The sequence below is a fragment of the Xiphophorus hellerii genome, chromosome 20, assembly GCF_003331165.1.
Source record: "Xiphophorus hellerii strain 12219 chromosome 20, Xiphophorus_hellerii-4.1, whole genome shotgun sequence".
Classification (NCBI taxonomy): domain Eukaryota; kingdom Metazoa; phylum Chordata; class Actinopteri; order Cyprinodontiformes; family Poeciliidae; genus Xiphophorus; species Xiphophorus hellerii.
The window spans coordinates 6917569-6941777 of NC_045691.1; the positions used below are offsets into that span (position 1 = coordinate 6917569).

A 24209-nucleotide genomic window follows, 5' to 3' on the forward strand; every position below is an offset into this window, starting at 1 on the left:
AAACTAATCACTTTCATTTTTCTCAAAATCAACTATAGTTATTTGTTTTTTGGATATTTGGAAAAATCATGTCAAAAATCACTTTTTGACATGATTTAAGTACTGATTAAAGTTATTTGTGTAACTGTAAAGTTACACAAAGAACCCCAGTAGCTTTTGGATCGAGTTCAATATTTTTGCAAATAAATATGGAATATAATTCTTTATGCTTTATGTCTCGCAAAGGTTAAAGGAAACATCACAAAAGATTTATATGCAAACAAAACTGTGCAGGCAAGCGGGAGTGGAATTTATAAAATCTTTTAACAACAAACAACATTTCAAAAGCAGATGATTCATAAACAACAAAATTAGGGACCGACAAACTAAACTTAATATAAGAGAGGATTATTTGCTGTACAGGGAAGGGAATCAAGGGAAGACTTAATTCTAGAGGAGGAAATGAACACGGGACCAGTTAGATATTGAGGAAATTAAGTCTAAGAATGCAGGTAGAGCAGAAAACAGGACTAACAACAAGCAAATAAGGAAAAGACAGAGTAAGTACTGAACTCTAACCAAAGGCTTTATGTGATTCAAAGTCTGCACCGGCGGGGGGTTTCCAATCCCTCTTTTTTCAGCTAGAAACCAGAAAAATATGACTTTTGAGATCATATAAAGTGCACTTGGAATGCAAGGGTCGCTTTTTAGAATATAGCTTGGTCAGTTCTTGCATTTTTTATGAAGATATAAAGAGCTATGGAGAGCAAACCATTTCTATAAGTGTATAACTGAACATGTCTTGGATTCTTTCAGTTTATTCTGCAATTTCAATTTTCAATGTTATAGAAAGTACTTACCCCGTTGGGTATTTTACTCCTTTTATTGCTTTTACAAATCAATGATTGAGCAACACATGTGGCTTTTTTGACAAAAAAAAAAAAAAAAAAAAAGACAAAGAAATCTTTGATGTCAAAGTAAAGACTGAGTGTGTCTCAAGTGACTGTAGTATAAAGAACCAGTTCAATTCACTGGTTAATCACTATTCCTGAAACAAACTCTCCAAGCAAATCAGAGAAAGGTTTATTGAAAAGAATGATACAACCAGTGTTGTTGGACACCACTGACTTTAGATGCTCCTGTGTGGTTCTGGAGTGGCTTAACTGGGATGTGACAATGTAACTTTCAAGAAGTAGTATGGTAACTGTTGATACACTTTTTCAACGTTTCTGATTAATCCCCAACCTCTTGAACAGGCTTTGCTTCATAATTATTTTAAGGCTACATGCTTCTTGTACATCTTTGCTTGCTACACTTTTTCCTTCCACTCAACTTTACATAATCCAGGGTATACCGCAATGACCTTATGCAGTATACCCATCTTGTGGGTGATGTCCATGACTGTCTGCTGCACAACTGTCAAGTCAGTTTTCCCAAGGACTGTATAGGTCATTTTTTTGCATTCAAATATTATTTTATTTGTGTTGTGTAGCATTAAAATTTTCTGATAAACCGATTTTTTTTTTAAACAGCTGTAAATATTCCACCTCAAATTTTCATATAGCACACTGTGTAACTGTAATAGATATGAATGAATAAAATTAATTTTCAACGCTATTCCGGCTGATTAAAATACATATGTAAGTATACGGCAGGACTGTCTTCAATGAGAGGTAGGAGGTTCATTTCTTATGGACCTCCTACTTTTCCAATGCTTGATAACATAAAAAATGGGCAGGACTTACGGGCTTCCTCTAAGTGGGAGGAACCTTTATTTGCTTCGGACCACCCATTCAGAAACTCGTCATCTTTGCTATATTAACGCGTGGCTCAGCTCGTGTCTGCATGTCTGTTTCCATAAAGTTGAAGAGGCAGAAGACTGCTGCAGCTGGAAGTTTTTACACATTCACGAAACTGCGTGAGACGAAACAGAAGATCTCATTTGAAACGACGGAAGGGAGAGAGATCACACCTGATACAAGATTAAAGAGAGATACCACGCTGAGACAGAGAGAGACTTCTTGAAAAGTAGAAAACTCCCGAGTATCAAAGGCTTTTCAGAAGATCAGAAGCTTAAAAAAGATGAACAATTTCTGAACGGAGATCCGTAGGAAGACTGTCCATCAACTCTAACGATAAACCGACAGACAAAGAGAAACGCCTTCCTCCCTTCGCTGCCATGGACTCAGGGAAGGTAATAAAACTTAACAACAGCAAGCTCTCGATCCTGTCAAACTTGTTTAGTTGCCGGTGGTTTAAAGGCATTGCGTGATATTTCACTTCACCCAGTTCTTATTTTTTAACCCGTTGGGCGCCATGACACAGCTAAAGGTTAAACATCCTTTTGTCTGCTTATTACATAGTTGTTGCGTCTGATAGTATTTTAATCCCCAAATTATGGCTATTATAGTCTTGATTTCATCTCAAATTAATATGTGTGTCTTTATTTGATATGTCCGATCACATTCAAATTATTTAAAGTTGCGGGAATCTTGGGTCCACATGTTTAATTTTTTTTTACTATGCGTCATGACGTCACGGGAAGGGGGCTTGATTCAGAATGAGGTGGTCCGTTCCTGTAAGAGGCTACGTGACTAACGTTTCAAAAGAGTCCGGCTATATCATGATTAATACAAATGTGTATGGTTCTAATATTCCGAATGTATTCGACATTAATCCTTTTAGCTATGAAAATAAAACAATAAAAGTAAAATTTAAAACAAAAATAAGTCAGATAATCAAAATTACATTTTAGATTTTATTTTTCAAAACAAAATGAAGAAAAAGAAAGATCCGGTTTATAACTTCTGCCTATCTGATTACTGTTTCAAAGTAATTTCTGGAGTAAAATACACGAAAGAGAGTCTCATAGGGTTCATAGGTATTTCTTTTGCAAAATATTGTAATACCAGAGAAATTTAGAAGGAATTTCATACTAGAATGTGTTTATTAAACTTGAGGTTTTTGAAAGTTTAAGTATAGGCCAACAAAAACTTCTCAGTGTGAAAATCTTATTAAAATACTAAAAAGTGGCATATTTTTCTTATAAAACAAATTAAAAGTTTACTAATTTTTAGTTGCTGAAAAATTAATGGCTTGGTTTGAAAATAATGATGTGTGCCTTTAATAATTTTCAAAGATTCTAATGTTTAGCTTAAGTCTAGTATCAACATTTTTAAAAGTGATTTACTTTCAAAATAATTTTCCTTAACAGTCGATGTTTTTGACAACCTGGTCTCAGAACAATTTAACATTTTGATTCGGGAACAATTTATGAAAACTGGTGACACTTTGTCAGTCCTGCCGATACAGTATCTAGCTATCAATTAAAGGTGCTGGTTTGTTTCAAAACAAAATATTTAAACCAAAACAGTCATATCGGAACAATATGATGGTGTATTTGTCTCATCAAGTTCAGAGTTATGTATTGTAATGCTCTGGGTTCTGAAAATATAACTTATCTGCTGCGTGATAATGTTGGCTCCATCCTGCTACGTTTTGCGGTCACAAGTTACATGCAAACCAGTGAAGCATAAACACCACAGGACTTCAGCCCCCCCATCCTCCTCCTGCTCTTCCCTTGATGTTTCCCTGGCTGTCCTTCATGTCCCTTCATTTGCTGGGGAGGCTCAGGGACATTATGGGAATAGTTCTCAGTGTTTCCACTTCACAGTGTGATGGTGACATAGAGTTGCTCCTAAGTAAGAGCTCTTAGAGAAAAAAAGTGAGTCTTAAAGCCTAGAGCTCCCTCTGTGTCAGATGTTGCTTTCATTGGTGCTTCTGAGCTGTTGTGTGTATTTATGTTTCCGTGCATAGGCTAATCGCCGTCTTGTGATCGAGATTTTAATATTTGGCGTTCAATTAGAGTTGGGTAGTTAAGAGCAGATTAACGCGTCACCAGTCATAGTTTGGCCTCCAATGAAGTGATTCATTTGTTTAATCTGCAGCGTCTCTATTGGCAACTATTGTCCCAACAAGGTGCGGCTTGTTAATGCTGTAGAGGAAGGACATCGTTTATGGAAAGTGCTTTGGTAATTACGTCTAATATGTTGAACTTATCATTTTAGCATGGGATTTTCAGCGATTTTTGTCAACTGGAAAATTTACCCCCGTCTTCCAAACCAGATGAGGATTGTTAACTGGGGCCAAACACGTGGCTGATCTGCTCTGTTTGGAACTGGAGAGCTGTTAAGTTCTTACCAGCTCTTATGGCAGCAGGTATTTTGATTGGGGGGTCCAGAGCCAGTACTGTTGGTTCATAGTACATCACAGCAGCTGAAGTCTTTTGAATGCCCTGCTTGTCAGACCTCTGCCAACTCTGACCGCTCTCAAAATGCTCCAGTAGTTTTTCCTTTCATCTGCAAGACTGCCTCCCCTCGGCATGTCTCCTAATGTAACTGTCATCTTTGTTGTAATGAGGCACAATGAGGATTTTCTGCAAAAGAAGATTCCACTACAGCTTGACTATGATGCAGAGTGAAGCAAGATTCCATGTTTGAGGTATTTTATTAGTCCTCTGACTGGTATGAAGTCAGACATACTGTTTTTAACATGTCTTAACTCAACCCTACCATTGTTGGTAGTGTAGAGACTTTTTGGAGGATAGAAGTACAAAAACTGCTTGACCCAAAGACAAAACCTCTCCATTAGCTGAGAGACAGCTGTATCCTCATTGAAAGGATAAGGCACGGTATATTGGGGACAGTAAAACCCACATTTTTGTAGTAAAAGTGACTGTCAGTAAATAGAGAAAAGAAAGCAGCTCCTGGCGGATCCACCATCATGTTTGTCTTCACCTGATGTCCAGGTGAACAAACTGACCATATGTGACCTCAGTTTCTTTAACACATGGATGCCAGGTGGGTCAACCATAAACATGCTTCATATTTCACATATATTGACTTTAAAAGCATTAAAGTCCCAGGAAGTCGTTGAATCTTTTTTTTTTTGATAACAAGTGAAATGTGTTCTGAAAAACAAGACCGATTCTCAACTCCTGAGAATCTGCACTAGACATGGCCGGTCTAGCAGTATTGTAAATGTTTTAAGCAGTAGTAATTTCAAAACCACTTCAATGGGTCACAATAGCATTCCTACACTTTAGAGTCCCTATAATGAGGTAAATAACGAGGAAAAGATTTTAGTCTTTTGTGGGTATTTGACATAGAAAACAGTGGCACAATTCTGTCCCTCCCCCCCACTCCTGTTGCTGTGCACTGCCTGATTCAGAAAGAAGGCTGATATATTTTTATCTTACATACAATACTGCTAATCTCAGTTTGAAATATTTTTAGACAATTCCCTGTAAACTGGCAGAGCACCATCTTATTCACTTGTAACCCTTTAGCTACTTCAACACTGAATTCTTTTGTGATCAATGGATCATAAAGACCATAATTAAATCCAACATGCATCGTAAATCTTGTGTGTTCAGAGGTCCAGATTGTTTTAAATACTGATGGAAATTGGAATAAATTGGAGTGTTGAAACATGTGGAATTGACGTGAATAGTGTGTAGGAACTTAGTTTGTCTTTATAAAGAGCAGAATGCTGGAAGATATAAAATTCTAAGTAAGAAGAATGTTTACTTGAAAACTACATATTTAATAGTTATTTATTCTAATTTTGTACCTGAGGTTTCACTTGTACAAAACAACAATAAAAATAGTGTGCAGACTGTCAGTGTGTAACATTTTATTAACTACAGTAAAATGAAAGTAGCTAGATCATATTACACATTTTGTTTTTGGATTTTATTTTTGTTTTGATGCTGTCATGGTTAAGTTTTCCATCATGCCTTACGTCCAGAAATATGCACACTGTTGACTTTAATATTACAAGTGAGCTGTCACTAGTGTCACAATTAAATTCAGTCAACACGTTCCTGGGGGTGGAGCAGACTATAAATACGTCTTTATCTGTGCCTGGGTGAAGTGCCACTGGCACTGACAGATAAGACCCTGAAGATTTTTGCAGTGGCATTGGCAGAGTACACCGTACATACTGTACAGGTGATCTGATGTTCTGCTTGAGACCAATTGGAAATGCTTCACAGGACAAACATGCAACGTCAGCTGCTTCATATTCTTAACTGTGGACACAAATGTGGATAATGAAGCTATGGCTGCATACAAAAGATGATTTCGTGCAGATATTTCATGATACAGTCCTTTTGAAAGAAGGAGATATCATGTTGCAAGAAATTTCACAAGAAATACTTGGCAAATTGAAAGTACGTCTGGGCCCAATTCCTTCTTTTCTTACTAAAAATAGATATCTCTGCCTTATTTTGTAGGGATTTTATTTAACCTTCAACTTTTCAGTAATAATCTAAACAAGTCCAGATCTGAAACAACAATGGGTTAACATATTTGGCATATTGAAACAGGAGAGGTAGACAGGTTTTTTCTTTTTACTTTTTGGGATTTTAATGATTTATATTTTGTTGGTATGTAACAGTTTTATTTTCACAACAGCAGCAAAAGATTATGGATCACTCCTGGAAAGACAAATTTAGCCAGTCTATTGAAGTAGTTGTGCCCAATTTTCTATTTTTATTTTTAAAATTAATTAATTTTTTTGTAGCTGGATGTTTTTGGTCCTGTTAACTAAGAATTTCAAATCAAAGTAAAAAATGAAAATGTTATATACTTTGCAGTGTTCCCAACATTTTTCATGTTAAGAGGATTTAAATTAGTCAGATTTATCGATGTGTATTAACTGCTTTTGCTGGCAGTCCAAACATTCTTGAATTGTGCGTAGAGGCCAAACAAAATCATTCCAGTGTCCACAAAAGGCCTCTGAGCCACACTTTGGACACCCCTCATGTAGACAATGCTTGATATGATTTGCGTTTTTTTAATCGTCTGACTTTTTTTAATTCACTACAATATCACAAGATAAAGGACAGTTCTTTCAGAATCTGAGCTATAGCTTTATTAATTGCAAAGTATTCTCTGCTGACCACTGTTTAACTGTTAAGTGACCACAGTGTGGGAGCAGGGTATGCTATCAGTGTGAGGACGCTGTAGGAGGCGGGCACATGTCGGGCTCCACACAGCTGTGTAAGCTGAGACCAAAGAGACGACATGCTGAGAGACGTGATCGGTGTAGTGTAGGCCAGAGCGGTTGATCCGGCGCAGACTGGTGGAAAGGAAATGAAACCAGTCGCACTACTGCCTGCTTTTAATACTTTACACATTCATCGGGGAAATACTCATGAATGACCAAGATGAGTCACGGAGAAACAGAAAAACGACTTTTTCCAGAGCTTCACTTATTACGAATATTTTTTGCTTAGTTTTTGCAAAAATCTCCTATTCCATACTCCTAACATTAAATTTGTAAGTTTTTAAGTGAATATTTATTGTGGCTTGTAAAACAGTAAATTTGAGAACATCCTCAAGGATGTTTGAAAAGTGTTTGGAATTTTATAGACCAGACACCAAAAACCATTTGTAGCTCTATGTGTTTGTGAGTCCAAGTGAGATAGTTTTAAACATTTATGACTTATTTTGCATTTTAAAAACATAAGCCTGCCCAAAACTCTCTGTTGAAGTGACCTACTTTATGATTGCAGCAGTTTTGAAGTTGCTCATTTGGAATCGAAACAAAGTGGTTTTCCTTTTGATGTGCCACGTGATGAAATGTCAGTTTTTCTCTCATATGACACATGGAATGCAAATTAAAAGAAAAACTAAAGATTACAGACATCGCTGCTCATGTGTGAAAAACCTGTGGTAAGATGATGGTTATACATCCGTCTTTCTTCTATTACATCAGATTTGAACTCATTGCTCCTTTAGTAAAGAATCTCTGTTTATTCTATTTTACACTTCATAAACGGAGATGCTGTACTTTGTGCCATGTTTGTTGGATAAAATTTATTTTTATGACTTAAAGGGCTTCTCATGTTTTTGTATCTAAATTTAAGCCATTAAAATGACCTAAAATCTTTTAAAATGTATTAGGCCTTAAATAAGTTAATCACAGGTCTTAAATTCTGTCATTGCATGACTACTTAATTTTCTGTATTCTATGTAGTTTTTCTTTTTCTCACAGGACTTTTGTGGCAGGCAAAGGTTTGAGTCGCACACAAACATTTTAGTTGCGTTCTGTGACTTGAGGCAGTGGAGGCTACCACTAACTAGCTGCTAGTGTACCCTTTTTTGCGTCCATTGTGGGTAAATTAAAATTTATTGCCAGTTGGATGGATGACGATTTGTTTTGCCATTGGCTCACTTCTGTTGCCAACCCATATGAGGTTAGGTTTAATCTGTGCAAAACAACTTTTAAGCTAGGCACTGTGGATGTCAAGGCTGTAGAGAGTCATATGCTGTGTGAAAAACACAAAGCTGCCACAAATAGACCCCAGACGTTTCACTGTTTTTGCTACGCTTGATTGTAATACTGCATGATCCCCCAACCATCAACTATATTTATAGTTTTTTGGTCTTAATTTTAATTCAGGGTGGCAATAATAAAAGTCTTCAACTTGACTTGCCACAGCCTGCAGATACTCTTATTTTTAAGGGCGCTTTTAAAGACCTTCAAAACATCTGCCAACAGGTGTTGAATCACTTGTGGATTTCTTGTTGACATCCCTTTTTGCAGCTAAACCCTCATTTTCTTGATTAAATTAACATGAATTGACATCACCTCTCTGTCAGCTGGTTTGGATTCTCACAGCCTGGGCTGTATTTCCTTTTTTGACCTTCAGGACTGTCAGAATAAAGAGAAATATTCAACTGCACAAAGAGTATAAGGATATTAGGAGGGAGATTCTCCTTTATCAACAGGAAATTCTGCACACTGATCCCTTCAGGTCCCCTAGCTAGGCTGGAGGATGGAGAGTGAAATGCTGGTTTATGTCAGTGGTTGTGGTTACAGATGCCCAAATTTGGGTGGGGGCTTCTGCTCTGCTTCATTTCCTTTTACGTTTTATTGTTGCGTCAACTGAACAGGATCCAGTGGTTCTACGTGACTGAGTAAAGGATCAGAATGGCTCTGCGTCTACCGATTTGACAGTGGTTTTTTGACTCTTCCTGTTCTGCTCATCTGACTGTACCGGTTTATGTGACGAACATTTGATCATTGTTGGCTGTGGTTTGTGTACTGATGCCATGACTGGACAGAAAAGTCCTGCTTGCAGACTTATGTCTTGCTTAAACCCTCACATGCAAACACGAAACATTTGCATGAAAGGATCCAGGGAGAGCTTTGATAAAGTTTATTCAAAAACCTTGTGACTGCTTGTTCAGGTCAAACCACTTGTTTTGGAAATGTAAACACATCTGAAAGCTCCTGCTGCATTAAACATGCCAGGGATGTAACACGAATCTGAGAGGCGAAGCACAAGGAGAGAGGGATTGACTCCAACGTTTCGATAATAGAATAGTTCTAATGGGTGTAACCTCACTGCTTCTCTCATGAGGAAGTAAAGTATTACGCTGGCCTTCTTGTTTATGAGTTCCAGGAAACATAAAATATCTCACCTACTTTCTTATTTTGGATTTTCACAGTGAAGAAGGAGGGGTTTCTTATCATCTGGGAGAGTCAGTTCGGGTTAAACTCTGCTAGGATTTCTTTAGAATTCTCTCTCTTAAAGTTTTACTCAGTGCTTCTCACAAATTAGATTCCCTGTGCACTTTGTGTGTTTTGAAGGTTGAAAGCTAGAGAATTTAACTGCTAAGAGCCGTTTGTAGCTGAAGTCAAACATCCACATTTGAGGAGATTTTTTTTGTGGACAAATACATCTATTCCCTGAAGGGAGGAGGGATTTAAATAGACTGATTTTTCCCAGAGGCACCAACAGGATTTCATTGTTGATAGTAAAAAGCAGCTGGTAGTTCTCTGAGAGTTCTTGTAGTTCTTCAGAATATATCTTCAGTATCAGAATAAGGGTTTCCTCATTTACCCCAAGGCCTGCTTTAAATCCCAAACCCAGAAGGCTAAACGAAGTCGGTGTATGTTTTAATATACAGCTGCCAAACTGCGTTACGAACTCGATGGCCGCCATTGGTTGAAAAAGTAAGAGTTGGACCATACGTGTCCTTTATAGAAAACAGGCATGCAGGGACAACCTCCAAAAAACCCACACAAGGTTTTATTCTTCATCATCATATCTAGTGGGAGAAAACTGGGCAGTTTCAGACTTGCCAGGTAAGCCTGAAACTGTCACATGTAAAAGTAGCAGTCTGCGCTTTCATCATATCTCAGAGGAGAACAGTTTACATAATCATCTGAAATAGTTTCTCAGGGCTTTTTTAGTTTTTTAAAAGGTCTTCTTCAAAACAATCTTGTTTTTCTTATGTGAAAAGTTTAATGAAAATACCAGGCTGCTATGAGGATTTCAGCAAAATTGGAGATTTTTGGAGAAACAACAGCAGTCATCACTGTGTAAAGAACAACCTTCTAAAAAAAGCAAGGAAGAATTTGGTTTGTTTGTAGCTCAGTGGACCATATTAGCTTTGCGGCAGAAAAAAAAGAATGTTAATGAGATCAGCTGGAACTAATTCACATTTGGCATTCAGCTTCACTTACTGTTCTTCTTTTTCAAAAATACTTTAAAAAAACATATGTACCATTTTATTATGTACCATTTTAGTGTCCTTCAATTTCTGTTTATTGAGAACTTTTTGGGTTTGTTACTTTAATAGTTTCAGACTGTTTACCAATCTCCCAAAATTAAGAAAATCAGCATAAATAAATTTGTGCAGCCCTAGTACCGGCTGATGTTAGTCCTTTCTTAACAAAACAAGTGTTATACCGCTTAAAAAATAAATTTTTTATTTAATTTGAATTGCATTTGAATTAACGAAAACTTAGCTCCACTACTAGTGCGTTAGTATGCCCACCATTGCTTTTCTTCTACAACGTAAGCATTAATAAAGAAGACCCATATTGTTAAACATTTCCCAATCAGTGTATCCCTAGTTTAAAGCAAACAAACAAAATAGCTACAATGTATTGATTATACTTTTCACCACTCCATTCCTAGTACGGAGAATAACTTTCAGTTCTTCTGGTGATAAAGAACGGATCTTCATGCTCTGCGATGAACATGGACTCACCAGAAGGGCTGGTTACAAAAACAAAAGCAACTAATTAACCCTTGCTGATGAATTTAATTTTCTCCTGAGGAATTTAGCATCACCAGCATGAAGCCTCAAACAGCGCTGCTCTAATTGTGTGAGAGAAATGTTCTTGGCTAAATTTGGGTCCCATAAAACCACCTAGTCATCACTGAAGGCAGAACATTTGTTTATAGTCATAGTTTCCAAACTTTTTATTGCTGCTTCCAGTCAGATGTGTTTTGTATTACTTACCTACACTTGATAAATAATAAACTGTCTCTTGGACTTTAGCACCTCAAGCCTCAGGGAGTGCTTGTCCTTTTTTGACTTTAATATCATTATGTGGCTAAACTTGGTAAGGCCTCTGCGTGGTTATTTCTCCTCAGGTTAGAAAAAGACTTTGAAGTGACATCCAGGCATGTGATTATCTTATGTTTCCAAAATACGAGGCAGCTATCCAGAGTAAATCACAGAAACAGCACTGGACTTATAAACAACATGAACTTTCCAGTTCCAGGACTGGATGACCTCAGTGTGAGTTATAAAAGACAAAACAGTTAAAAACTAGACATGGGATTTTCTCACTGTATGAAAACCTAAAGTATAATTACTATAAAATTCTACAAAACAGACAAACTAAATCATATAGGATATTATTTTATATTAGAGATTATTTTTTACTCACGTAACCAAGAACAAAGATTAAACACTGATTTTTATAAAGAAACACAAGTATAACAAACAGGTTAAAATGTTTCTTTGGTGATTGAGTGATCTGATCAGATAACTCCTGAATCGACAGGCAACTAAAAATAGTACCATGTTAAGAGAGTTGGTTGTTGTTCCTTTAGTTTTTTTTTTCTTACATGACTGTTTTGTCTATTTTATCCAGAGAGCTGGATTTAAGTGACACAAAAGTTAATTGGCCTTTTTTCAGCCAGCTGAATGGCAGTGCTCAGCAACAAGTGGGGGAGTGGCAGGACTTTGTTGCTCCATATAGCCAGAGAAAATGTGATTGGGAATTTTTGAAACTTTGAAATACTTAAAGCCTTTGTTCACCATGAATTGAGGCAATATACTCAATATATATATATATATTTTTTTTGTGGAAACGTTAATTTCCATAAATGCTTTTACAATTTATTTATATAACCACAGCAACTCGTGGTTCTGCAGAAAGTTGTTGTGGCTAAAAGACAAAAAAATGGTGTTTTAATAAGGCTGCTATTTTCTTGCCCAGCAGGAGGAAAAATGAAAGCGGCATACCCCACCATGCTTTATTTACTTCTTGGTATGAGGAAAATCCTCTCTAATCTATGGGGCTCTACTGAGCTTCAACTCAAAATGAGCTCTGTAATCACAGGAACATGAACACAGACAAAGCATCACTACACCTGGGGTTAACCAGGACCGTTTTCATCAGAGAGGCTTACTCATCTAAAACCCGGAGCACGGTCAAAAGTTCAGGGACAATAAGGACGACTACATGGGGTCGAATATGTCTCATGGTCAAATACCTTAAACATAAAAAGCAATACAGAGGGATAATATGGAAAGTAATATGTTATAAGAGCTACGGATGGTCTGGTAAAGATATCAAAGTGCAAAAAGTTAAAATTTCCAAACATACAGCCATTAATATGGTTAATATCTTTTAATGAGAAGCCAGATGAAATGTTGACAAAAGCCTTCTCTACCTGTTACTGCACACTGCCTATCAGCTGGCTGAAAGAAGGCTAATGCAGTTTTATCTCCCTAAAAAGAAAGACAAATAATATTTCGAGCCACCCTTACGAAGGTAACCTGTTTTTGCGCAAGCAATTGATAACCAAGTCAAATTGTGACTGTGTTCATCCTTTATTTTTGCTTATAAACATATACAGTAAGTACCTCAAGCTCAAAACAAGAAACTTTTTTTTTTCCAGTTTTAGGAGTAACTGTTGAGTTTCTTTTCTAAATAAAAACATATTTTTTAGTAAATTTTTTGTTCAAAAACTTCAAAGCCAAAATGTTTTTAATCAAGGTTATCAAGCAGTAAAATCCCATACCGATCACTGCCAAGAAACATTCCTTACTATTCAGTCATAACATTTATCTTATTCTGTTTTTTTCATTTTAAATATAAAAATGTAATTTATGCTACATGTTGCAATACTTTTTTACTTATTATCTGTGAGCCTTACGTTATATAATATTTTTATAAACATGTACAGATCTGGATGTCAAACCAATCCATCTGTAGCATTTGGAAATTAACCGTGAACTACATTATTGCAAATAACTACTACTTTTAAACACACAGTCTTAAAAAGTAAAAGTCATAGACTTATACATTTCTCAAAAAACATAACCAAAACAATTTCAGACAAAACTTTACCCAGAAAGTGGAAAATAGAGCTGCATCAGAGTTTTTAGCCAAATAAAATATTAGAATCAGTAAAGTGATGCTGTTTTAATCTTATAATTTGAAGTCATTTATGCTTTTAAAATAATGAATGTTTGCTGGTTAAAATGGTAACTGGTTGAGCTGGTCTTTTCACTGAATACAAAATCTCTACTTTGTGTTTTTGTTTGCAGCAACTAACGTTCCCCTTGTTGATGAGCATTGGCACTGCGGTGATTGGCTCCCTGCAGTTTGGATACAACTCAGGTGTCATCAATGCTCCACAGAAGGTGAGTTGGACACTCAATCTTAGATCATCAGAACATGAGTCCGTTTAAGACCATTAATACAAATTACCTAAACATTAAATATCTGTAAGAAAAAAAAGAAAAAAGAAAAAGGTTAGTTAATAACTCTGAATTTGTTTGCTTGCATGACTGGATGTAAGGACAGAATAGGAAAAGTTTGGGTTAAGAGAAGAGATAAAAGTAGCTCTCTTCTGTCCCAATAAGTCCAAGGACATTAGTACCAGAGTTTCTGTGCCCAAAAAAGTATGTCGTCTGTTCAGCCGTCTGCTGGAAAAGAGCAGGACATTTTAGAAAAAAATAATACGCAAACACTTGCCTATCCCTGTAGCTAAACAAAATAATGAAAAATATCTTTTCATGCCCCCAGAGGAACATTTCTAATGTGGGTTTTATTGGCAGACTAGGACACCAGAGAGAATAATTTCTCCTGGAATGTCAAACATTTCATCACAAGTAAATAACTTTTGTGAGGTGGCTTTGCATTGGTCTGGACACACCTTGCAGCCACACAGCTGCCTTTTCATATGACTCACCTTTCCACAAGTTGCCAAACAGGTCAGGTCATTTTTTTATCACCTTTATCATGCTCACACCTAACAATTTCTGCTTACAGTAAAAAAAAAAGCACCTTAATTATCATGCTGTCGAAAATGTTCTAGACTGTGATTTAAACAGACTTTAAAAACGTGGAGAAATCAGGAGAAGAACTCCAACAATGATTTGAAATGTAAAAGAAACACAATAAATGTTTTTACCTACCCTGTTTAAGACCTGAGGTTTTTGCAGAAACCTGACATATTGCCTGTCAGCTAAATCATCCTTTTCTCAGCCTCTGGTGAAATTAAAGGTTGGTTGGAAAAAAAGGAAAAACGAGCTCAGAGAAATGTCTTCAGGTTTGACACAGATAAAATCACTTCATGATGGTATAACATGAAATCCAATAAAAAGGAAAACAGGTGGAAAGATGTTATCTTTCTAAGTAAATATTCAAATGTGGGGCCTTTTAGAGAGTACAATCATTAACATATTAATAATTAGTTACAACCATAAAACCAAGAAAATAGTTTATTATTGACAATATTTAACATACATTCTTTAACTATCAAAGAGCTAGAAGTTGTTCCTTACAGAAAGGACATGCTTTAAAGACATTCTCTTCTTTTGCCTCAAGAACATTGAAGCTGTAAGCACAGCCACTTATTTTTTTTCTAAGCACAATAAATGTTGGCCGTTTGCCCCATGGCTCAGATATGAAATGCCTTGCATGTTGCTGTCAAATGAGTCGGATGCCTTTCTCCTGCGACAACCTGACCTAGCGTAAAACTCTCCTCTCCTTTTCACACACACTCAAATTTGAGCGACCTCAGATGCCTGAAAGGGTCTTGTTTCCTACTGTTCTGTAGTATCCTCCTTACTTTATACAGTATGTGCCGTTCTGAACCCAACCAAACTTAAATGTATTACCGTATTTTTAGCCAGAACAAGCTCACCTTAGAAACGAGAGAAACATCCGTAGTTGTTTAGCATTGTTTGTGCTGTTAAATATCTGAAATTCCACCATTTGCAATATACTACTTGCATTCAACAGCATTTTTTGGTTTAATTACATGCTTAGAATCTGACAGTCAGTCAGTCAGTCAGTCACTTTGAAATGTGACGTTTGTAGAGATGTGCTACTCTTCAAAGGCCACAAGTTTCTGAAGGGGCATTTTCCTCCTATGATCCTTAGAATATCTGCATTTGAAACATCAAACAACAGAAAACAGCAGAGTTCCTTTTCCTGTTCCTTGTTAAGAATTAACTGGTCTGGTCCCAAGTACTTAGCTCTGAATTTATTGATTGTTGGTTTGGTACTGAGCAGGGAATATAGAAACTTTAAACATTTCAGATGCTATTTATTGTAAGGTTTTCACATTTAAATCCCTCTGTCTGTCACTACATGTGGCTTTGGAGTTTCTCCTCCACTTCCTTCTCTCATTGTATGATGCTAGACTGTCTCTGTGTGTGATTGGCTATAGTGTGAGCCAATCATAATGAAGTCCCGCCCTCATGTGCATGGATTCTCAGCAGAGCAGATCAGGGGCATCTGAGGACTCAGCAGCAGGAGTTCATTCTTCTTATTTGCTACAAAGAGACTTTTTCGCAAATGACACATCACTACTCTGGGCAAAATATGTCTGACAAATGTTATTTGTTGGTATTATGGTAGCTTAAAAACTATTTTTGAAATGTAGTTTATTTTGTATTTAATATAAAAACCCAAAACAGGAAATAAATCTACTAATCAGTCTTCAGCTAGAAGGCCTACTGTACTTTACCTAGCTACAGCTGCTAAGTAAACTGGAATAAATTAATTGCAAAAAAACAGACACCAAATAATAAGTCAACGGTCAAATGGCTTCTATTTAATTTTTAATGCCAATGAAAAGTGGAATCCAAGTGCCTCAAAACAGATTTTTCAGTTTATGTAAAACAATAAAAGCCATATGAATCTTAAAAAATATGAAAGGAAAAAGCTAATACAGATACTAAAACGTTTCTTCAAACTTGCAAAAGTTGTTTTTTGTGTTTTACAACCTAAAAGGTTTAAAATTGCAGCATTTCCTAAAGTAGATAAGTATTAAAACTGATATGTTGTTCTTCCTTCAGTAGATCTGTTAACGTCTGTGGCTCTTATTGAGTTTTATTCAGCTGGTCTCCAGGCAAAAATGGCTCTTTGGGTTTGCAAAGGTTGCAGAAAAAGCAATATTAAAGATTTTATGTGCAACTTTTGCACATGAAGTTGTGCCTCTAAATAAAGTGGCTAAGTGCAGACGTGTGTATGTGAAGGTCATTGGCATGATAGCGTATTTATGATATCACCAAGCGAGGTCTTGTGAGTGTAAGTCGATAGTGGAAATGACCCAGGCTCTGTGGTCACAGTGTCAGTGTACATGTGTGCTGCCACCAAAGGAAAGCCCTTGATAAGTGATAGCACCTCTCTTTAACCACGTCGCCAGGACACTGCTGACTTTCTAATTCCCCTCGCCTCTCCTCAGCTTCCAGCGTATTAAGACCTCTGGTCAGGAGACGTATGACACAACCGGAGCAAGCATGACTGACTGACGTTCAGACTAGGCGGTGACCTTTATGAGTCTCATGGGAGTGTTTTGTTGACATGGTGATTAGTGATGGGTTCAGTGGCAACGGGGGAGGGGAGGAGAACTCTGACACTCCTTTGTGTCACTGACAAACTTCCTGGTTTATACAGGAAGTTATGGTGATTACATAGAGTAGTTAGTACCGCCATCAGCTGGTCGCTACTCTGCCAACATCTGTGTTTGGATTTAAGAAGGAGGAAAACATTGCGCACATGATCAGACTGAGGCATTACGTAACTGTGATGATCGCATTAGAAATGTGCACAACCGTGAATTGTAGCTGTGTTTAATTATGTAACATTAAAATCTATGATCCTATTTACAGTGAAAACCTGTCTGAAAGCCTCTAACTTTCTGTAACACGCCCCTCAGAGGTGTGAAATTGCACATGTGCAGAACGCACAGCTGTAGAGTTTATTCTACACATACATGGGCAGATAACAAAAAGAATGGCGGATAACATTGTGCTGTATTCTTCTGCTCAGTTTGACACAATTTCTGATAAGGAATATATGTGTTACATGACCACTTTCATTCATGGGAGAGGGGAGATGGGTTACTGTTCAGAAAGAGATGGAAGCTACAGTAGTAAGGTAGTCAAAAACGCACGTGCAATCAATTCTTAAGGTGTCTTAGCAATGCTGCCTAATAGTGGTGTGTGATACTTTGGCTACAGTCTACTACCAAGTAAATACATGGCCAGTAACGCCGATACTGATACCGATCACCATCAAACTTCTGACTTTTAGATGTTTTTGTAGTTCTTTGTTTGAATAATTTGTTAAACCTCAGGGCAGAATTTAGGTAGTTTACGAAATACTTTAATAAGATGCTAACATGCTAAACATAAAAACAATGCGAATTTGTGTGCATTCTTTCCTAAATAAACAAAGTACAAAAAAATAGCCATTTGACAGAAAATCAAAACAATCTTTTTTGAGGTAAAGTTGAGTTGAAATTTCAAGAGGGAATCTGAAACTAAAGTACAGATCACACCATGCTATTATTGATCCAATTCCGATTTCGACTTGGTATCGATGCTACCAATATTTTGGATCGATTCACCCACCTCTACAGTTCAAATGTGGAACTTTTTCCCAATCAACATCTAAAAATACCAGGAGTTTCCAGGCATCGGTCTCGTGTAAGCGTAGCATAAATCTGTGATATTTATATTTGTGCAGTAAAAGAATGTCTTCTTTTCTTAAACAGATCATTGAGAATTTCATCAATGAGACGTATAAAGAACGTTACGGGGAGGACATTACCAGCAGCTTCCTCACAGGAATCTGGGCCATTTCTGTGTCCATCTTCTCTATTGGAGGCATTTTTGGTTCCTTCTCTGTTGGATTCTTTGTCAACCGTTTGGGAAGGTAAATAAATTACATCTGAGCCATAAGCACTAAAACATAGCATCTTATTTACCATTCTATAATTTACAGAAATGACTTCTAAATGGTTCTGTGACTTCTACAGGAGGAACTCCATGCTCATAGCCAACATTTTAGCCTTCATCGCAGCCGCTCTGATGGGTTTTTCAAAGTTGGCCAGGTCTTGGGAAATGCTCATCATTGGTCGCTTTGTAGTGGGTCTCTACTCCGGCCTCTGCACTGGTTTTGTGCCCATGTATATCGGCGAAGTCTCCCCGACGGCCCTGCGAGGCGCATTGGGCACGCTGCACCAGCTGGGAATCGTCGTAGGCATCCTCATTGCACAGGTTGGTGATCAGAGGATGCTCCTATTTAACCTCCTGGAATGTTCCTGAAACAATCTTTGCAGCTGGTTAATAATGTTTCTGTTCTCCAGATATTTGGGTTGGAGATGATCATGGGTAACGCTGAGTTTTGGCCTCTGCTGCTGGGCTTCCTCTTCATCCCGGCGGTGATACAGTGCGTCCTGCTTCCACTGTGCCCAGAGAGCCCCCGTTTTCTGCTCATCAACAAGAATGAAGAGAATAAAGCCAAAACAGGTGACTTAAACAAACTCATTATTATTTTAGTAATTGATTATTCATATCAGTTAATCAGATAAAACCAAATGACACATTCTGCAGATTTGTCATTAAACTTCTAAAGCCTTCTTAAACATTTTTATAAATACATTAAAAATACAAATAAACAAATTATTAATTACTTTTTAATTCCCTAAAATGCCATACCAGCATTTCGTTAGTATATGTCTTGATCATTTGTAGCAAAGGATGCATTTGCAGCTAAAAAATACTTAGAACATCCGCATATTAAAAGCTCATTATTTCTGCTTGACTTAACATCGATGCAGTCTTGGGTTGATCTGTTGTCTATTTTTTTGATCAACCGATTAATAATTGGACAGCAAACGTGATTATTAGCAGACTTTTATTTTTTACAAAATTTGAACCAGGTAAAGCTAAAACTTCCTCTTGAGGAGTTCTGAGTAGAACATAGTTTACAGACAAAAATGTTTGGGTTTTTTTTATGTTAAATGCAAAACGTATATATTTTTTGTACAGGTTTAGTTTAGTTGTTCTTTAAGAAAATTGCCTTTTTTGAGTCTGAACACTCCAGTAAATGATTGATCAATTATTAAATTAGATGACAATTAATTCAATAATCGATTCATCACGATTCATCCAATTAATTGCTTCCTAAATATAGGTTAGAAGGCAGTGATATTAGTAACCAGCCCATGCCTTGTTGCTACAGTTATGTAGGAATATGCCCGTGTGGTTTAAAATTACAATAAGAGAAAGAATAATCTGGCTTAATTTGCAACTAATACCTTTTTTTGACCCATTTTAGTCCTGAAGAAGCTAAGAGGGGCAACAGATGTGAGTTCTGACATGCAGGAGATGAAGGAGGAAAGCCGGCAGATGATGAGGGAGAAAAAAGTGACCATCTTGGAGCTTTTCCGCTCTCCGCTCTATCGCCAGCCCATCATTATCGCCATCGTCCTGCAGCTGTCCCAGCAGCTCTCTGGAATCAATGCTGTGAGTTATTAGACATTTACACATGTATTGTGTGTGTTGTAAATGACAGAAGGTCCTGAAGACACTGACATGAGGATTCTGTGTTTTCTGCTTTAGGTCTTCTATTTCTCCACACGCATCTTTGAGAAAGCCAAAGTTCCACAGCCAGTATATGCCACCATCGGAGCTGGTGTTGTTAACACTGCTTTCACTGTAGTTTCTGTAAGTACTGCATGAAGATCAGCTCTTATGACAAAAGTAATATTAAATGTATTAAAACAAACAATATAAAAATATATGGATATTCTTATGCTTGAAACCAAACTGTAAATGTAAAGTCCTTTGACTAATTTCTATTCGATTAGTGACTAAACTCTGCATAATCATTCATTGACTGCAGACACAAATGTCACTAAAAGGATTGCAGTTGTTTGTAATTTCCTTACAGCTGCACTGCCTTCTCTCAAAATTAAAGCATTTTAGTTTTATCTTATTGTTGATGATCTACCACGGGGGATTTAACTTATTTTCTCACTCTTAGTTAAATTGGTTCATTGGGTTAAATTTTGTTTTATTCATTCACAAGTTTTAAATGTACTTAAATTGGATCAGATTAAATCTGCCCAGATATAATTTATATCTCTGTTTGTGTAGTTATATTTTCTCATCTGCTTTTCAGCTGTTCGTTGTGGAGCGTGCAGGACGCAGAACTTTGCACCTCCTGGGACTGATGGGCATGGCTGCGTCTGCCGTCCTGATGACCATAGCCTTGGCTTTGCTGGTAGGTTCCCCTTTAAGAAACACTAAATATGTACTTTACGCATCACGCATATTTTTCATCTTCCTTCTTGTCTTTTATTTTTGTAGGATAAACTCTTTTGGATGTCCTATTTGAGCATTGTGGCCATTTTCGCCTTTGTGGCGTTCTTTGAGATGGGCCCAGGTCCCATCCCCTGGTTCATCGTGGCGGAGTTGTTCTCCCAGGGACCCAGGCCGTCGGCCATGGCTGTAGCTGGTTTCTGCAACTGGACAGCCAACTTTATAGTGGCACAGAGCTTCCAGTATGTAGAGGTGAGTGGAAAAAAACAGAGTGGCCTGGTGATAAACTTACTCAAGCACGGCCTTGTGTGGCCAGAAGATAAAATGCAACTTCTTGCTTTTAGACAGAGACTTTCAGCAGAGAGAGCTCTCTCTGTGCATATTACCTTTTAAATACAAATTTTAACAAAGCCAAATGATAATTTAAGGATTCTGACACTAATATCATGCTTACACCTTACATCCCCAGAAAGAATAGTAATGGATTATTTATAATCAAAGAGAGTTTCATTTGGAATTGATAGAAAAAATGACACATTGTTAAAGATATAGCATTGTAGAGCATGTATTTTAGAACTTTTAATTTAAAGGTGCCGCACATTACAACATGACATTTTATTGCATTTTTCTCTTCTCTGTTTACTGACCTGTTTCTTTGGACATGGTTGCTAATCTTTCACCTTTAGCATTTCCATGTATAAAACAATTCACAAATATGGTATTGCACTGCAAAAACACAAAATCTTACTAACTATTTCTTGAAATAAGAAAAAACTAAATGAAAAGTAGCTTTTTAGCAAAATATGGGAGTTTGTTGTCAGTAATTCATGACTAATGATAAAGAAGTACTTATTCCACTGGCAGATTATTTCACTTATAATTTATGTTCATGAGTGATATAATCTGCCAGACAAATAAGTGTTTTTTAAATCAATTTTAAGAAATTATTTACTTAAACAAGCTCCTAAATCTTTCTGAAAGGTTACTTGTAAACTAATTTTGTTTTATTTTAAGTGTGCTAAGATATTTGCATCAAAAACTAAACTAAAAATACGTAGTAAGATTTTGTGCTTTCGCACTGTAGCAAAGATTACTGTAAGTACACAAACAAGTCAGAAACTTGAAGAAGAAGGAACTCATTTCGATGTGATAACTATTGTTCTCTTTTTATGTCTTGACAGGAACTCTGCGGCCCCTACGTGTTTATCATCTTTACTATCCTGCTGCTCTTCTTCTTCATCTTCACGTACTTCAAAGTGCCAGAGACCCGGGGCCGGACGTTTGACGACATTTCCGCCGGCTTCCGCCAGACGGCCGGCGCTGGAGCAGAGAAACACTCGCCGGAGGAGCTGAACAGCCTGGGAGCGGACTCTCAGCTCTGAGCGAACGATTGCGAATGTTTCAGACAAACTCTTTTTCGCAGGCCGAGTGCGAGCTGGATGGGTCCGCTGGTTAGAAGTAGACAGATCTTCTGGTCGGACTAATTTTTACTCTGTCACCACATTTCGGACATCGTCTCCAAATCGACGGTTTTTACTGCTTCGCTCTTATTGCGTAAAACAAATATATAAAAAAAAGATAATAATAAAAAAAAAGAAAGCCTCCATAGTTGAGGTGTCCCCTGACTGTAGGGAGGAGAGGAGCTGACGAGAGATCTGGAGGATTTTAATATTTTGGAAATATTTTTAAAGGAAAAGACGTATTTGCATCACTCCACCAGCTTCTATCACCTGTTTTTTTAGTATTTTACTGATGCTACTGCTCAATGTGATAATAAACTCAGCACATGGAGTTTATTATCTGGGTAAAGAGTTCTATAACTGTAAAAACAAGTTCACTGTGGAGAGATTCCTGTTTTTATCGACCATACTGTATTGCTGTATCTTTTTAAGACTCTGGCGCCGTTGTGCTACTGTGTTCTTCCACCAGATGGGGCTATTACTTTACAAAAGTTGCCCAATGTTCCACTTTGACAAACAGAATGAAGTTACTTAGTATACAAACTGTCCTGACAAGCAGTTGAATGTTTCTTAAATTAACTCCTTGTTTAGTTACTATGTCAAATTTTATTCTGCTTAAAAAGACATGTCATATCTAAAATGTCATTGTCAAATGTCAAAAATCTAATATATTTGGTTCTTTCTTTAGTTGCTTTCACAACTAATTACATTAGTGTTAAGAAAAGGAACTAGAAATACCCTATCTCTGGAGTAACAGAGACAGGGTAACAACAATTAAATTAAATCACTCACATTCAGCTGCAATAAAGCCAAAAAATTGCCTCACTTAGGTTTAGATTTAGGTTTAGGTCTGAATCAATGGTTTTACCCCAGCCGTCACTAGACATACTTCAGGTCAGGCTGAACTTATCTAGACTATACAGCTTCAGTTTAAATTCTCTAATGTCCAAGTGGTGCATTAGTTTAAAAAACTATGTCTGGATCTGCCTGTCATTCTTCAGAGATAGAAGTAAAGTAGACCAAACTGAACGAGAGGATTTCTGTTACCCTGATTATGTTTTGTTCTGCTATGTTGGTGTTTGTTATTGTTTTGCCACCAGTACTGAATTTAGCAGAATATTTCTGCTGTCTTGCTATTCTGTAGTCAGGTGCTTTACACTGCACCGATGTTTGTAAAACAAAAAAACCCGAAACAAATCCGGTTTGCCTTGCTGCACAAATCGCTGTCTATCTCTGCTGTATCCCTTTTGAGAAACCGTGTCTTCTCTCTGAGTTTGAGAAAGGTTATCGTTTTAGCAGCACTTTATTATTCACAATGAGACAGATGATGAGGCTGAGTCTGTTACCTTTTGATGCACAGTGAGTATACTTTGTCACTACAGTGAGATGGAAGAACTGTTGACAGATTTTTAAAAATGTTTTTAAGATGTAACCTTGGAAAGTCGTCCATCTTCCATGGCCCTTTTTCTGCACAGATTTGAACCAATCATATCACAGCAATGAAGACATTTAACATTAGCAACAAAAAGAAGTTTTTAATCATTCGAGGACCAGCAGTCTGCTACATGTGTAGCAGTTCTTTCCATAACACAGTAACATCTCCACTCTTTGCCTTTGTGTGCCTTTCACTTAATATCACCAGAAATGTTTTATAGTAGCAGCTCCAACTGATGTCTACTGCTGATACTGAAACTTGTAAAATTTCACTTTTGTATATAGTTTAATAAATATGTCTGGGCATTGAACTGTGGTATGTATAGCCTGTGATATTGAGTACGCAGGTTAAAGACATGGGATGAAGGCAACACATAGATCCATACCCTTCAGATAACGCAAATCCTTTACTTTTTAATGTTTTTTTTTACACTTAAATTATTAATGATGTAGAGCAGCACATTTTGCCTTATTTTTCTGTCTGACTACATTGTTTCCACGTTTCAATACTGTAACTTTTAGATTTGCATGTGAAATTTTTGTAGTGTTTAGAGGATTGTGGAAGAAGCTTTTTGTTGAGTAATATGAAATGTGATGGATGATGCTGTAAAATAATTTTAAAACTTGTGTTTATCAGATGAATAAACAAAGTCATACAAACAGA

The 24209-nt window shown here is 37.0% G+C and overlaps 1 protein-coding gene across 1 annotated transcript; it reads left to right on the forward strand.

The window, feature by feature from the left end:
- The first annotated feature begins 1787 nt into the window (after positions 1-1787).
- On the forward strand, positions 1788-24209 carry LOC116710573 (solute carrier family 2, facilitated glucose transporter member 1-like). Its single transcript, XM_032549711.1, has 10 exons — positions 1788-2173; positions 13632-13727; positions 18098-18258; positions 18362-18602; positions 18692-18854; positions 19666-19853; positions 19950-20054; positions 20512-20613; positions 20700-20903; positions 21833-24209. Exons 1-10 carry the CDS (start codon positions 2159-2161, stop codon positions 22031-22033), a joined length of 1476 nt encoding a protein of 491 aa, XP_032405602.1. The 5' UTR covers positions 1788-2158; the 3' UTR covers positions 22034-24209.

Excerpts from the sequence above, each read along its gene's own strand:
- LOC116710573 (XM_032549711.1), top strand. Across the intron at positions 18,603-18,691 it reads TAGGCATCCTCATTGCACAG|ATATTTGGGTTGGAGATGAT; the intron begins GTTGGTGATCAG and ends TCTGTTCTCCAG. Across the intron at positions 20,614-20,699 it reads CCATAGCCTTGGCTTTGCTG|GATAAACTCTTTTGGATGTC; the intron begins GTAGGTTCCCCT and ends TTATTTTTGTAG.